At 40.1% G+C, this 15276-nt stretch overlaps 1 protein-coding gene across 2 annotated transcripts; it reads left to right on the forward strand.

The window, feature by feature from the left end:
* Position 1: 1 nt before the first annotated feature.
* USPL1 (ubiquitin specific peptidase like 1) lies at positions 2-15090 on the forward strand. Of its 2 annotated transcripts, XM_068672567.1 has the most exons (9): positions 2-128; positions 4371-4538; positions 5101-5229; positions 5755-6409; positions 8445-8531; positions 8944-9073; positions 10343-10468; positions 10717-10877; positions 11816-15090. In XM_068672567.1, exons 2-9 carry the CDS (start codon positions 4443-4445, stop codon positions 13696-13698), a joined length of 3267 nt encoding a protein of 1088 aa, XP_068528668.1. In that variant the 5' UTR covers positions 2-128; positions 4371-4442; the 3' UTR covers positions 13699-15090. The 2 variants fall into 2 exon arrangements, with proteins under 2 accessions (XP_068528668.1, XP_068528677.1); XM_068672576.1 differs by lacking the exon at positions 2-128 and having other exon boundaries at positions 2075-4467.
* The last annotated feature ends 186 nt before the right edge of the window (positions 15091-15276 follow it).

Raw genomic sequence — 15276 nt, forward strand, 5'->3', positions numbered from 1 at the left:
GCCGGAAGCTGCGCGGCTGAGGCGGGCGGCGTGGGGCGGCAGGAACCCGATGGAGGACGGCCCCAGGAAGCGAAAAGAGCCCGAGGAAGCGAAAGAAGCGAGGGGAGACGCCGAGAGCCCTTTATCGGGTGAGTAGTGCGGCGTCCAGCCCTGTCCCGGCTCGGCTGGGCTGTGCGGGAGGTGGCGGTGGGGCGGGCGCGGTGCTGAATGCCGACTGAGTATTTCTCGTCAGTAGCCGTGGGTTTATGGCGTGTGTGCCCTCAGGGAGCGCTGGCTGGAAGCACTGCTGGGGAAAAGGCCCCCTCAGGGTGAGGGACCGGTGTGTCTACGCACGCATGTGCCCCATGTGCTCCTTGCCTGTGCTCTGACCATTAACCGTGTGTTCTTCCCTCTGCAGCCGTGCCGTAGTGTGGAGCACACTGGATGTGGACTAAAAACTAAGGAGGTTGTTTAACCGTAGCTTTATCTGAAGCACCTGGATGCCTCTTAGTGTCGAAGGGCAGCAGCCAGCTCCAGCTGGAGCCCTGACCCCCCTGGCCCCCAGGCTGGGGCTCTGCCTGCACCAAGCCCCTTCCTGAGACCTTGCATCTCTTACTGGCATAAACTGCACCAGTTCAGGCTCTATTTTTGACACCTAACTCTCCTTTTTTTCACAAGTGCTCGATGACATGGCAATAAAATGCTTAATCCTTGTCCCCTTGTTATACACGCATCCAAGCATTTACCTCAGGACATTTCAGAGAGGTCCAGATCCCTTAGGACAGCAATCACATTGCAAGCTGCTTTACTCTCCAACATCACTGTTTTTATCTTTAGTTTGTTGTTTAGTTTCAGATTTAAAAAAAAAAAAAAAGACATGTAAAGAACACATATATAACACAGGGAGTATAAACTTGCATAATTTTTTTTCCTCAGACCTTAGTTTGTTTCTTTCCATCCTTTCCCGTCAATATTCCCTTGATGAAGGAATGAAGACTTGTGAGGTGATTTACAAGGATTTCCTTCTTAGTGCCCCTTTCACCTTTAAGCAGAGAGATTTTCTCTTCACTGAAATGTGATCGCTGTTCTGTCACCTGCACCTTGTAGATGATTTTTGTTCTTATTGTGTCACAAGGCATAGCTCCTCTTATCAACAAGCCAAGGTCCCTTTTAGTGTAGAAGTCCTTGACACTTTCCGTGTTTTCTGTCTTCTTCCCTCCAGAGCTCATCAGACCTTCTCATAGGCCGATTTAACTAATTAAAAATAGCAGAAAAAACTGCTGTGTTTTACTGAGCTTCCTGCTGTTTTGTGTGTTCAGTTAGCTCGTGGAAAGCCCAGTGAGGATGTGAGCTGCCAGGGATGGTGTGGGAGTGGGAAAGAGGAGGAAAGAGAGCAAAAACATCCCTATCATGCAGCAGTGAGCCGTTAGATCAACTTAGCTACCCAGGGAACCGTAAGCAGCCCAATAATTATACCAGGTCCGCAGCACATTTTGCATTACATTTTTTAAATAAGAAAAGTAGTGTAAATGTTTTAAAGCATGACCCAGTAAGCTTGAAAGCACACTTCCTGTACTCGGCTCTGGTGAGGCCGCACCTCGAGTACTGTGTTCAGTTTTGGGCCCCTCGCTACCAGAAGGACATCGAGGTGCTTGAGCGGGTCCAAAGAAGGGCGACGAAGCTGGTGAGGGGCCTGGAGAACAAGTCCTACGAGGAGCGGCTGAGGGAGCTGGGCTTGTTCAGCCTGGAGAAGAGGAGGCTCAGGGGCGACCTTATCGCTCTCTACAGATACCTTAAAGGAGGCTGTAGAGAGGTGGGGGTTGGCCTGTTCTCCCACGTGCCTGGTGACAGGACGAGGGGGAACGGGCTAAAGTTGCGCCAGGGGAGTTTTAGGTTAGATGTTAGGAAGAGCTTCTTTACTGAAAGGGTTGTGAGGCATTGGAACAGGCTGCCCAGGGAGGTGGTGGAGTCACCATCCCTGGAAGTCTTCAAAAGACGTTTAGATGTAGAGCTTAGGGATATGGTTTAGTGGGGACTGTTAGTGTTAGGTTAGAGGTTGGACTCGATGATCTTGAGGTCTCTTCCAACCTAGAAATTCTGTGATTCTGTGATTCTATCTGTAATGCAGATATTACACATTACTACAATGGGTTGTGTCAGTCCTTCATCCAGCAGGCTTTTGGGTGGCTATTTTTCATGGCAGCTGCAGATCTGATGTGCAGTTTTTGTACTTTGTGTAGCGTGCTCTAACTTTACATGTGCTGATGTACAGGCACACCCCTTGGACCCATTCTGTGCATCTAGGGCTGGCAGATCGATTTTGTTCACTGATGGTTGATGTATGAAAAAAAAATGACAATTTTGTTAATGTTTATTACATTCAGAAGGGCAATAAATGCACTGTAGCGCTACTGCTGGGTGATTCATAGAATCAGAATCATTAAGGTTGGAAAAGACCTTCAAGATCATCTGGTCCAACCATCCCCCTACTACCCATGTCACCCAAGGAGGCACCGTACATCTCAAAACAGTATGTAAGCTTTAAAAAAGAAGAGCAGAACTAACATCATACAGAGCGCGTCAAGATGATTTGTATTTATGTGGTGAGAAATTGCTCAGGGTTCCAGTCATGTCATCTACATATTTTGTTTATTTTAGAGGCCTGACACTGCTTCAGGCCAAGGAGTTGTATAAAAGCCCTCTGGAAAAAGTTAGAGACATTTTCCTATTAGCTATAGTTTGGAGCATAAAGTTGCTGTGTATCTTAGGACTGATACCTGTGCAACTTCATTAATTGTGTAAAAAAACGAAGTCCTAGCTAGGCAAGGAGTAATAGAGAGGTGAGGTACGGTGTCATCGTGCCATTGCTGCCATGTCAGAAGTTGGAGAGCTTGGCTTTTCTTTGTAGTCCAATACACTTATATACTTTTAGCTAATCCATTAAGTTTTACCTTGATTGAGCTTGGGACCATGTTGCTTGTACATTTTCACCCTACTTTGAAAACTAAACATAATCTCTAAGGCACACATGGTTTGATACTTTCTCACCTTTTGTTGAAACCATTAGTTTTGTAAGTCAGTTTATACTGTGCTGCAGCCTGGTTAATTCTGAAAAGTGCTGCTGAGCACCTCGAAATTGTCAGCAGGATACACCAGCATCTTGTTTTGACCCTCTCAAGTGGTCATAGGGGATTGATTGGAAAAGAGTTGTTACATTCTGCAGGCTGCACTTCTTAAAATTTATTAATACTGTTGATTTTTAGCAATCTGTCCAGTTCTGTAGGGTCTCCTTTGCCCGGTATTAGGGATGATTTTGGTTGAACTGGTATTCGTGCAGGTCTCCAAGAATGCCTTTTCTCAAAAGGAACTGCAGTCTGAGTTCTGTAGGGTAAAGAAGTGTTGAAGGGGCATCATGCTGTGGGGAAGGTTGTTGGTCAGTGGAAGTAATGAACAAGAAACAGTCATGGCTCAAAGGAAGATATTAACCTTGATGACTTTGCTATTCAATTTGCCATAATGTCCTTCTGAATCAGAAATATATATATATATTCTATTTATTTTTCCCTTTGAAGTCAGCAGGAACAGAAGAATTGGTTCCTGGAGTTTCAAACTCCTTTTCTGGCTGGTTCAAGATGTAGTTAGCTTCAGTGCCAGCCAAGGAATGGGTTTACAAGGGCTTAAGGAGCTGCTTTCTGATGTGTCTAGCTTGTTTTTACTGAAGTCTTCCACAATAAGTGTGTGTGTGTGTGTGTATGACGTGTGAGAAAGGCAAAATTTGGCCCTGAATTCCAGAAATCATATGAAATGGACTCTGATGTTATTTGTAAAATATGGAATAGATTTATGTAGCAATGAGACTGCAGAACTTCAGTTTGCTAGGAAGACTATAACATCATTAAAATAACAGAACAGGATAAACTTTTTACAGTTTATTATGCATTAAAGTCACTGTTTTGAAAGCCGCTGAAGTGTTTTTTGAGCTTTTAGGTTTTTTTTGTTCCTCTATCTATAACAGAGTGAGAGCTCATTGTAGCCATTTTTAAAGAAGTTCCTTAATTCTGAGGGTTAGATACAGTAAGTTGAGATGCCTGGGCAAGATGTCTACATTTCTGCCAAGTATAGTGCACTTGGAAAACAAATGAGACCTTGAGGGTGCAAAGAATAGATAAGTTTGTAAATTCAGGGCCTAAAGCTGTTAAATCTGGTGTGTGACTTAAATTAAAGTTTTGAGTTCAATATGCGCTAGAAAATAAGTATTTTCCATCGAGAAAATACTTTTCTGAATTCATTCTCACAGGTAATATGGGCTGCGTTATTGCTGGTATATTTTTTTTTCTCCAAAATTTAACTGAATTTTTCTTTAATTGTTGTATTCGCTTCTTATTTTTCAGGAGTCTTTGAAAAAATCCTTAGTGGTCATGACATTGTTACAAGTGACATAAATTAGCCAGTGGCTCAGAGTGATGGATACCCAGAAGACTACAAATGGTTTGCAAGTGATTGGAGAAGGGACTGGTATAGGGAAATCGACACTCCACATGGTGGGGTATTTGGGAAAAGTCAGTTGAAACTTATTTTACATGTGTGCAAAGTTCATATTTTTCTCTGCTTTGAGAGATTTTTAATTGGTCTTAATTTTACAAAAAAGACAAAATAAATCTCCACATTATTTTCCACGGAAATCTATAACAATGGCGAAAGATTATTATAACCAGATCTCTGTCTATGAACTTAATATGAGCACTACTTTTATGACTGTGCATTCCTATGAGAACTTATTCATAGTTCAAAGATCTGAGCTTGTGTTCCCTGGCAATAAGTGTCCTTCGGTTTAGCATAACTAGAATGAAATGTTGCAAAATTGTGTTGTTAAAGATGCCTTGCTAAATATTTGAATGCTTAAGTAAAAAGATAAATTCACAAAGATCATTCTACCCTATGAATATATATCTTATAAATAAGGACAAAACCTAATCTAGTTTTGTTTTTTATACTCTGTTGGGTGTTACATGCTTAGAAGTTACACATTGCTTTTCTGTCTTGGTATGGATATGTCTTAACTTGGGATAATATATAAAGAGCAAGTTTTTCAGCTATTTTTTTATTATTATTTTTTTTTAGAGCTGTAATTCTGTGGAGATAAGTTCGTCTGAATATTGTCCAGTCTGCAAAGCCAAGGGCGAGATCCAAACTTTATGCACTTACCGCATCAATTTTCAAGAGTCCATTTTTCTTTGTGAGAATCCTCAGGTATTACACTGATCACCAGTTCTGTTGGCTTGTGTTGAGGCCTTTGCCATAAGGCTTTACACCTTCAGAGATGGGGATTTGACTGCGTTTTCCCAGTTGCAGAACAGCCACGTTTGTCAGACCCTAACAACATGTGGTCTAGTGCATCGGGCTGAACTGAAAGATACCTTGGTGCCAAATTTGTACCCTAAAGGAATGGACTTTGCGGAGTGAGAGAAGAGGGCTCTCCTTAGCAGAATTAGGGTGTCCTTCTGGGGCTGGAAGTGGAGGGTTTGGATTTTATTGGAAAAGCAACGTTGATTGTTACTACTGATAGATATAATTCACAATTGCTTATAAGACAGTAGTTGGATGAAATTCTCTGTCTGCCTTACGTATGTTGAATTTACGTATTGATTTCATTAAAATATCACTTCACACAAGTCCTACATTCCATTCTGAGAATATGGTTTGTACTTTTTTTTAGCTCGTGTTCACCTGAAATTGCATTGTAGATCTCATTCTAACTTTCTTCCTTCCCTTTAGTGTATCTACCCCCTTGGTTATAAACCGTTTAACAGCATCATTATTTCTGCCGATTCAGAAAATCACCAAGTTCCATCTACTGATAAGAAAAGGAAATTGTGTGATATCAGTGACTTTTCTCCCGTTGAATCAAAACCGAAACGAGGCAGGACTAATAATGTGGTAAATGTTGAGCAGCCTGTTAATACGGACCCTGTTGTCAAAAACTGTGCGAACGGCTTACCTATCCCCACGTTAAGTGCACATGATGTGTTACAAAATGACCGGCAAAATCCTAGTAATGGGGAGTCCTTCAAGCAGAAGGTGGGTTTTGAAACAACCCCCAACACCAACAGCCATCAAGAAAATCTGCCTGAGACTCCTAGTCCCAGAAAACAACTCTTGCCAAAATCTGAGCACTGCACGACAACGTCTGAAATGTTGCTCAGAAGTGGTAAAGGTTCCACGAATAACACAGATTTATGTCTGCAGTGGAGAAACAGGCATAATCTTTGTTGGTTGGATTGCGTTTTGTCAGCGTTGGTACACTTAAAGACATTAAAATGTGCTCTGGCAGAAGAATGTGATGATGAAAAATGTTTACTCCAGAGACTCTTAACAAAATATAATCAAGCAACTGTGCTTCTGAATACCTGTAAAAGGAGTAAATTAAAAGGTGAGTAAATGCAGCTGCTGTTTTTTCATATGCAAACTGATCTGGTCTAAAGTATATATTTGGAATTTAGTACAGTGCACTTAAATAGGCCTCCTTTCTATTTCAAGATCATAGAAGAATGAGTTCCAGCTCAGTACCATGAATTTGCAGAGTTGCGTGCTTTATCTAGCAGATTCCCAGTGACCTCTGCAATTGCTTAGCTTGGGGTAAAGGTGCCCTCTTTGAAAGCAGACATCAAATACTAAGTATCCATGACAATTTTCATGATAACAAGTAGAGAATTTGTGAATTAAATGGTTGAGCCACACTTTTTATCCTTCCCCTTATGTTGGTTAACTATTGCAATGCTGTTTAAGTCTTTATCTTCATTTTGGATCATTTTGGTTGTGGATTAACCTGGTTTATGTTGTCTGGAAAGTTTTAGTAAATACTCACATGTGCAGCTTAACAGATTCAAGGGCTGTAACCTCCAAGCACAGAGGCCACGATGAGCAGCTGAGGGCAACCTCTTATGCAGCACAGCTGGAATTAGAGGAGGATGTGTCACTGTAATCTATTAGGATGGCCTTTGATCATTTTCTGTACTGTCAATCCAGTTTGAGGCTCTTACATTAAGATTTATTTTTCCTAGTCCGTTTGATTGGACCCATTGGAGTCACAAGTCTGAACTTCTAAGAGATCAGCCTTTAGAGAATTACTGCAGATCTTTGGCTAGCCAGTACCGTTTATAAATTGTTTTCAGTAGGCATTCCAGCAAAAATGTATGCTGGAATATATAGACTGTAGTCCTAAAACAGCATTGACAACTTAAAGAATATCGTATGTTTCCTGGAAAGGACAGTGGGCATATCAAAAAAAGGTTTAATCCACCGTGTGGCAGAGAAAAAAGTACTTTGAAGAGGCAGAAAAAAAATCCAAAGAAATCCTGTAGTAGTTCATATTTGCTATTTACCAGAAAGGTTGATTTTTAGGTTTTCAGATGTTACCTGGAAGCCCTCTTCTGTCACACCACCTGAGAGATTTTTCCTTCCCCTCTGACATGCTGCTGCTGTGTTTGCAAAGGAGCTCTGGTATGGAAGAGCCCTTTGTGGGGATGTTAGCTTGCTTGCCTTAGGAAGGACGCTGTGATATGGTGGTGTTTGAGACAGCTTAAACCTTTTATTTTCCAGGCATTGCTGCAAAACAGGTTAGTTTATTTGGGCACCAGTGGAGAGGGGATTGGAAGAAGAGTGTTATTATGGAGAATAGGTGTTGTACTGATTTTGTCCTTCTATCTAATTTTTCAGTATCTTTTACACATGGCTGTTTTCTGAAACAATCAAAAACAATAGAGCTGCAAGAAACTGTTTTTACCTTTTTATATACACATAAAATTTATAAGAAATGGTTCCCACAACTATTCTAAATCCTTTAATTTGTGCAAGTCAGGATCCCGATTGTGTAGTGGAAGTTATGTTCTTGTTTGTGCTTATAGTGTGTACGTGCGTAAGTATTGTAACTTGCAAATTTAAAATACATACAAATATAGATATACACATTTTAAAATATTTTAAAATTCAAAAATTTTGAAAAGGCTGCCTTAGGAACGTAGTATTTAACATTTAAATGCTTTATTACAAATTGTATGATGTCATTCCAAAGCACATAAGCAAATTTTTGTGCTTTTGATCTTTAGGTTTTAAAATCTACTCTTAATCTCCAAACCTCTAGGGTTTGTAATGTTTGGCTGCATTAATCTGACATGTCTTTACCATCTAGCTATCAGTATGCACTCTTAGCCATAATTTAAGTCAGGTTGAGTTGTTTTGGGTTAGCAGACTGCAGTAAGACATATAACTTTTGTAAATTCTTCTCTAATTTTCAAATCAATTAATACCAAGCGCTGTCTATTTTTACCAACAGTTTTAGGCAGTTTTTGATCAATATGAAAGGTATCTGTTTGTGGAGAAGGAGTGCATGTTAGGGGTACTCATGTGTGAAAGGGTAGAGGTGTTGCACATAAATACATGAAAGCATATGTGTTTTTTTTCCATAGATGTTCTTCCAAAAGCGGAATTACATCTCAATGAAATCAGAAACAGAATTTTTACTCAGCTTCAGCCTCTGCTTAAATGTGGATTGGGTAAGTAGTCAGTGCAGCAGCTCAGTATTTATTTTTGAAAAACTTTACACGTAAAGCCTGTTAGCATGTCAGCACATAAAAATATGTATGTACATACACGTGCAAGACAGCTTGCAAATACATTTTGCAATTTGTGACACACATAATTTACTGTGTGATTAGCTGATTTGTTATTTACTGCTTGTGAAGTTTAGAGGGTGTATTTGTATCTTTGTAACTGTGCTGCATTCATGAAACTGTCTTTGAGAACAACCTGGTAACATGGATCAATGCCTTTGCTCGTGAGCATTACAAGTACAGCCTTAGAGGGATTCCTTAAATTAGAATCGCAGCAGTAAGCTTATCTTCCTTCTTGAAGTACTGTTTTCTGATTTCAAACTCAGTGGCTCTTTTTTCTGCCCTGTCTTTCAAGGTGAGGAAGAAAGTCCACTGTTTGCACTCCCTCTGCTCTTAAGACAGGATCAACAAGCTGAGAACCTATTTTTGCATTCATTTTCATGGAAGTTTGAATGCATGCGTTGTGGCTACAAACACCAGGACCGGTGAGGTTTATAAATATACAGCTTCTGTGTAACTGTTGTACTGTGCTTTTTAAAATCTGCATGTATTAGGTGATTTTTCTTCACATCTCCAGGTTATGAAGAGCTTCAGCTTGTTGGTGATGTTTTATGTGATTCTTTAGGCTATCATTTGCAACTGGTTTAATTGTATTATGTCTTAGGAAAACGAGTTAATTAATTAATTATTAATTAAGAAAGAAATATTAGGTAACTGCAAGGCCCTGGCCATGCTCACTCTCATCATTTGCTGATGGTGTACGGATTGTTGCTGTTCTAAAGAATGTGTGCCTGGCACACGTTTGCTGTTGAAGGGTTTCTGTAACGTTCGCTTGGATGACAAAGTGGATTACAAAAGAATCAGAGATTTGCTTACATAATATGTTTTAAAATACTATTACAAGGAAGTAATTTCTTGAGAATTGATTTAATTCGGGTGGCTGCAGGTGCCAGCTAGTCATTTAGGCTCCTTGTAAGAGACAACAGAAGAGAAGAGGCACCTTCAGAAGACAGCTCATTTTACTTGAAAAACACCTGTTTCTCTCCATTATCTAAAGTTTATACAATAGGCTTTTAGATCTACAAATGTGAAGGGACTAATTATATCAGTTAGACAGCCAGCTAATGTGTAGTCCTGGTTAATAAGATGTGTTCAAGAGCTTTTGTTACATACTGTGGTTTTTAAAAACTTGAAAAATCTGGGGTAGGATGAATGTAGAGGAATTCCTTCCTGTGGCTAATGAATGAAGAAGCTACCTTACTTCGTATCCCATACGTTGTGTTTCCATACAGTATAACCTCTATGTAATCTTTGCTCTGAATGTACTGTCCTTTGAAAATAACTCCTTGTTTCACATGTATTGTGAGGTAGTTTGTTACCGCTTCCTTCTCTCCTTGAAGCTCTGTATTAGCTAGTAAATTATGCAGGTCCTGGTGGAAGCTCTGTCTTGCGCTGAAAAGGAAGCAGAGATAACATGCTAAGGGACAAAGAGCAAATAATGCACAACTGAAGGTCGCGGAGCTGCTGAGAACAAACGGGGACTGATGGTGTTTGGCAGAACTGAATCCAGCGCTCGCTTGGATGCGATGCAGTCACAGTGGAATTCACACAAATGGCATGCATATGAATAGAATTTGTCTTTGTCACAACATTTTTCTGACTTTTTTCCCCTTGTAAAGTGCGTATAGTCATTGTTTTCTGATCAGCAAGTCATCTTTCTTTTTTTTTTCTTTTGTGTGTGTGTGTGTTTCCAGATGTAGGAAAACACTAACAACATTCACAAATATAATCCCCGATTGGCATCCACTTAATGCTGTTCACGTTGCTCCCTGTAATAATTGCAGTGACAGATCTCAGAGAAGATGGATGATTTTGGAAAAGTAAGTTTGAATATGTGAACTTGAAAATAAAATAAAATTCTGAGACCTCATTTACTGAACATAGTGTTGCTTTCAAAAACAAACAGTTACCTTAGGCTTACAGATATGCAGAACTTTAAACTCTGATAAATACTTAAATACAGAAAACACAAGTAGTGTTTAATAAGGATGAACGCTGTAATTTTCCATGAGGGATTTTTGTCACTATTTTGTTGTAATAAACTGTTTCTTTATTGTCTCCTTATTAGAATACCCTCAATACTAATGATACATTTTGTGGAAGGCTTGCCACATAACAACCTGAGGAATTACTCATTTCAGTTTGAAAAAGATTTCTACGAAATAACATCTGTTATTCAGTATCAAACAAATAAGAAGCATTTCATAACCTGGGCTTTGAATCCTGATGGTAAGAACCACAAATTCTGGTATCATACTTTGAGTTCCACATTCAATAGTGGTTTATTGAATAATCTCAACTGTCCCTATCCAATAACAAGGATTTCTTTGTATCCTAAACCTAAACTTCATGTTAGGATTTTGTGAATACCTGTAGGAACTTTGTTAGTCGGGGTGAAGGTTTCACTTTGGTTTAACTGACTTGTTCAGCAGGGTTCTGTCCTCACTGGCAGAAATTACTTGGGTAGAGTCTTTTCCTTTCATAACTTTGTAAAAGTTAAAAAAAAAATACTGTGTAAGCACGGTATACTGATTCTCGTGCTTGTGCAGAGGAAGTGAGGTGCTGTCTTATGAAGTGTTCTGACAGTATGAAGATCGTTTACTGCCCAAGTTTAAGAAGAAATAGAGGAAACAGCTGGGAAGCACCTGGTTATGAATATCCTATACATCGTGTATATGCTCTGTAAATCTATTTGTTAATTTTTAAAGCTATAAAATATTTGCTCACGACCTGTGAATAATTTGCAGGTGACGAGGCAGATTCCTAAAATGAGCAGTTTCTCTTAAGCCCCCCCTGCTTCCCACGCAGGCAATGAAAAGATCTACTGAGAAACTTAATTTGAGAGGTAGTTCTTCTCTCAGGCATGTGCAGGTATTTTCAGTCAAGATGTCAACATCGTTAGCACAGACAAAAAAACTTAGCTTTGTGTTTTGGTTGACCTACACTGACCTGTAATAATATTGCTGCAAATTCTGCTCGTGGGTGATCTTTTCGCAGTGGAAACCTCCCGTTTTTCTTCTGATGCAATAAAGAATTGAGAAAAAAAAAGATTATTTTCTGCCTGTCAGGGGAATGGGTTAATAAAAATGTTTGACAAGTGTCAGAGGATAGTGACTTCAATTTTAAAAGTCTATGAGCCTTTACAGTGGTTGCTATTTATTTTTCAGGAACTTGGCTTGAATGCGATGATTTAAAGGGTCCATACTGCAGGAGACATAAAAGATTTGAAGTTCCTCCAGGAGAGATTCATATTGTTATCTGGGAGAAGAAAACATCCCGTGTGTCAGAACAGAATTTCGAGGCTCAGAGGAAAAACATTGAAGATTCGCCTCTTAATAATGCACAGTCAAGTTCCTCAGTGTTGCATTGTGGTTTTGATAATGCCATAGACAAAATACCTGCAGAACATCACAAAGAGGCTTCTGTGAGAATTCCAGATAAGAAACCACAGCAGGTAGCTGAGGTTGAAACTCATCACGGCTTAGAAAATCTGGCACACGATGATCTTGTAACGCTGATGCTTGAAGAGGTTCAGGTTGACTCGGAGTGTAAATCACTGTCGAACGGACAGATGGTGGGGAATAACCTTGTTGAAATGGGCACGCTGCAACAGCAGGAGTCAGCTCTTTCACCTAACACTCCGTGTGAGATTGCTGCAACTGATCTAGCTATGAACAACATGTGCACGCTACCTGAAAATTCCAGCATTTGCTTACCCCTACAAGAGTCGAACCCAGCAAATATCACCCCTCCTGTGCCCCAGAATCACAACCCCGACCCGCCTGATTCATCACTTGCTCAGAGCACAGATGACAGAGCTAATTTACTTAACAGAGAACGTGGTTTAAATTCAGAACTAGAGATAAACCATAAAATGCCACCAGTAGGGAATATTGGGCAAAAATCACCTGACCTGAAAGATGCAGGCAAAACTGTAGTTCATTCTAAGGTTGCAAATTCTTCTGCTGATAATAATTCCTTTCAGCCTTCGCACAAAGACCAAAAAAGAGGATTTGTTGGAAGCTGGGTAAAAAAAATGTTAAGCAAGAATACTTCTTTTATGCCTTCAAGTGCCTCAGCTCCAAAGGCTGAGAGAAGTTGCAAAACTCCCTCAGTGCAAAAATTAAATGAGATGCTGTTGCCAGTTAAAAGAGCAAGTAATTTTGGGGGATTTCAAGGCAGAGGCGTGAACAAAGCAACTGAGGCCCCAAAGTCATCACTTCCTTGGAGCAATGGTACTAATTTTTTATCAAATTTCAGAGGGTTTTCTCAAGGCACTTGTCTTCCTGCAAAAAATCGTGCTGCTCTTGCAGGCCCAGCTTGGAATAAGTCAGGAAATACGCTGAGTACCTCTGGTGAAACAACTCAATTCCGGTCACCGAGCCATAATGCTGGGAAGGTGGAAGAGTCGGATAGTGACAAAACAAGAAAGCTTCGCCTCAAACTGCTAAAAAAACTTAATGCTAAGAAAAAGAAGTTGGCTTCGCTCGATAGACTGGCAGTGGAGCAGATGAAACGTGGAAAACCCATGAGTGGGGATGTGAGCACCCCGTCACAGGCAGAACATCACAGTGACAGCGAGTTGCTGCAGAGCTTCTTGAGGGAACTGCAGGATCAGATCGATGCTGCAGATAATCCTTCTGAATTCAGTGTGACCTCAGGGTGCTCTAGCCATAATAATGATGAAATACTGGCGGAATTGCTGTCCCCCACTTCCACTGTTGCTTCCTCGGAGGTTTCAAGAGGTGAGGATGAGTGCATGTACATGGAAATGGTGGACAGCAGCGGCCCAGCAGCACTGCCTGTGGAGGAAACCGCTGGGACACAAGCAGCAGTGACAAGCGAGGACCACAATTATTACAGTCCTGTGAAGGACAGTAACTACGAACTCCATGCCGTGAGCAAACCCGGTGTGAAAAAGCTCGCTTTTGAAAGCCCTCCCAGGGAAGAAGATATCCTTGAGGATCTGTTCTCCATTTCAGCACCAAGCTCGACGGCTGGTGACATAGATTTACCTCATTTTGATGAAACTCTGTTTGAAACCTTGTAATTACTTGGTTTCTCGGTTCTAGGTTTTTTCCACATGATGTATATTTTGAAACAAATCACTATTAAGTTATATTTTCTAACTAGTTTAGTTGTACGCCGGCTGTACTTCAACTATTTGAGGTTTTGTTTTGTAAAATTTTATTGTAGTATACAAGCAAGTTTTTAATGTGTTTTATTTTTCCAAAAAAAACAGTTGTTTTAGCTGTCAAATGTAATTATGTTTTTAATTAAAGCTCCAACGAGTATTAATTTTTGCTTCTTTTAATATAGAAAACTTACCCATATTTTATTGAGTTTGAGAAATAACTTCAGTATCCTCGATGGTGTAAGAAATACCTAGGCAATACTGATCTGTTTGTCAGGATTACCCAACACCTGTTTTCTTTTTGTCTAACATTTAAAAAAAATAATTGCACGCAGAAACAAACCTTCCGTAATAAGAGATGTTTGCGTCCTTTGGCACAATTTTCAACACAGAGGTGGTGTTCTGTTAGGCACTCTTCTCAGAGTTACTGTCCTATAAGCTCTCCTTTCCTTGGATCCAAGGAAGGACTGATACAAAATAGTAGTTCTATTTAAAGTTATGGCACATGCTGACCTTTTATCCTACGTATCTGAAATACAATTTGTCAGAATATTCTTCTGAACTAGCTCAATTTTTTAGGTAAAATGAGTAAGATTTGGGCCGGAGTTTGCCGTGCTAAGAAAGGATACCAAATGTAACTTTTATTTATGTATTGCTGCAAAAAACAGTAATGAAGATTTCTGAGAATAGAAGTGAACTGTAAGTTAGCACCCGTTACTGTCGTCTTTAGAAGTTTTTTTGTGGCAAGAGCAGCGTAGCTGTGTCTGTGTGCGAGAGAACGCCAAGGAGAGATCAGGTTGATTGGAAGAAGGCAAAATTGCACTGAGTAGGCAGAGGGAAGAACACACACACACGGTGGTGTGTCTGGATCTGCTTATGGCTGTCATTTTGCTAGGTGGGAGTCTTTGGAAATCGTAGACACAGAGCTGAGGGTATTACATGCTAAATTAGATTACCTCTACATTTTTCTTGTACTTGGAAATACCGAGGATTAAACCCCAAATTCAAGTCTTCCATCTTACTCTCCAAATAGACCTCTTTGAACATCACTGTCAATACAGGGTTAGGCTACAGATAGAAATGCTCCTTGATAGCGTGAACCAGGTTCAAAAAGTGATTGTAAAACTGCCGGTGACACTGAACGCACCTCGACAAGCTATTTCGGTTGTGATTCCAGACATTTAAGACAATGAATGTTTTCATTCTTGAAATAGCATTATTTGTAAAGAATGGGAGCTCCTCTGCGTTTTAGATGTCGTAACTGATACATTACAATAAAAAATAAATCCACGGGTTCTGAATGTGAAATGCCAGTGTACTGGTGGTGAAATGCTTGTCTGTTCCCTTATTAAAAAATAATGAATTGTTGACCCAAACCAGAGTTCGACTTAGTATATAAAAACGGTGCCTCTGCATGACTTGGTGGGGGTAATAGGATTTTCCTGGGGAGTTTTTCACACAGAGGTTTCCCTAAGCTTTACTGCTGCTGATCCT

This window comes from Anas acuta, chromosome 1, assembly GCF_963932015.1.
Source record: "Anas acuta chromosome 1, bAnaAcu1.1, whole genome shotgun sequence".
Classification (NCBI taxonomy): Eukaryota; Metazoa; Chordata; class Aves; order Anseriformes; family Anatidae; genus Anas; species Anas acuta.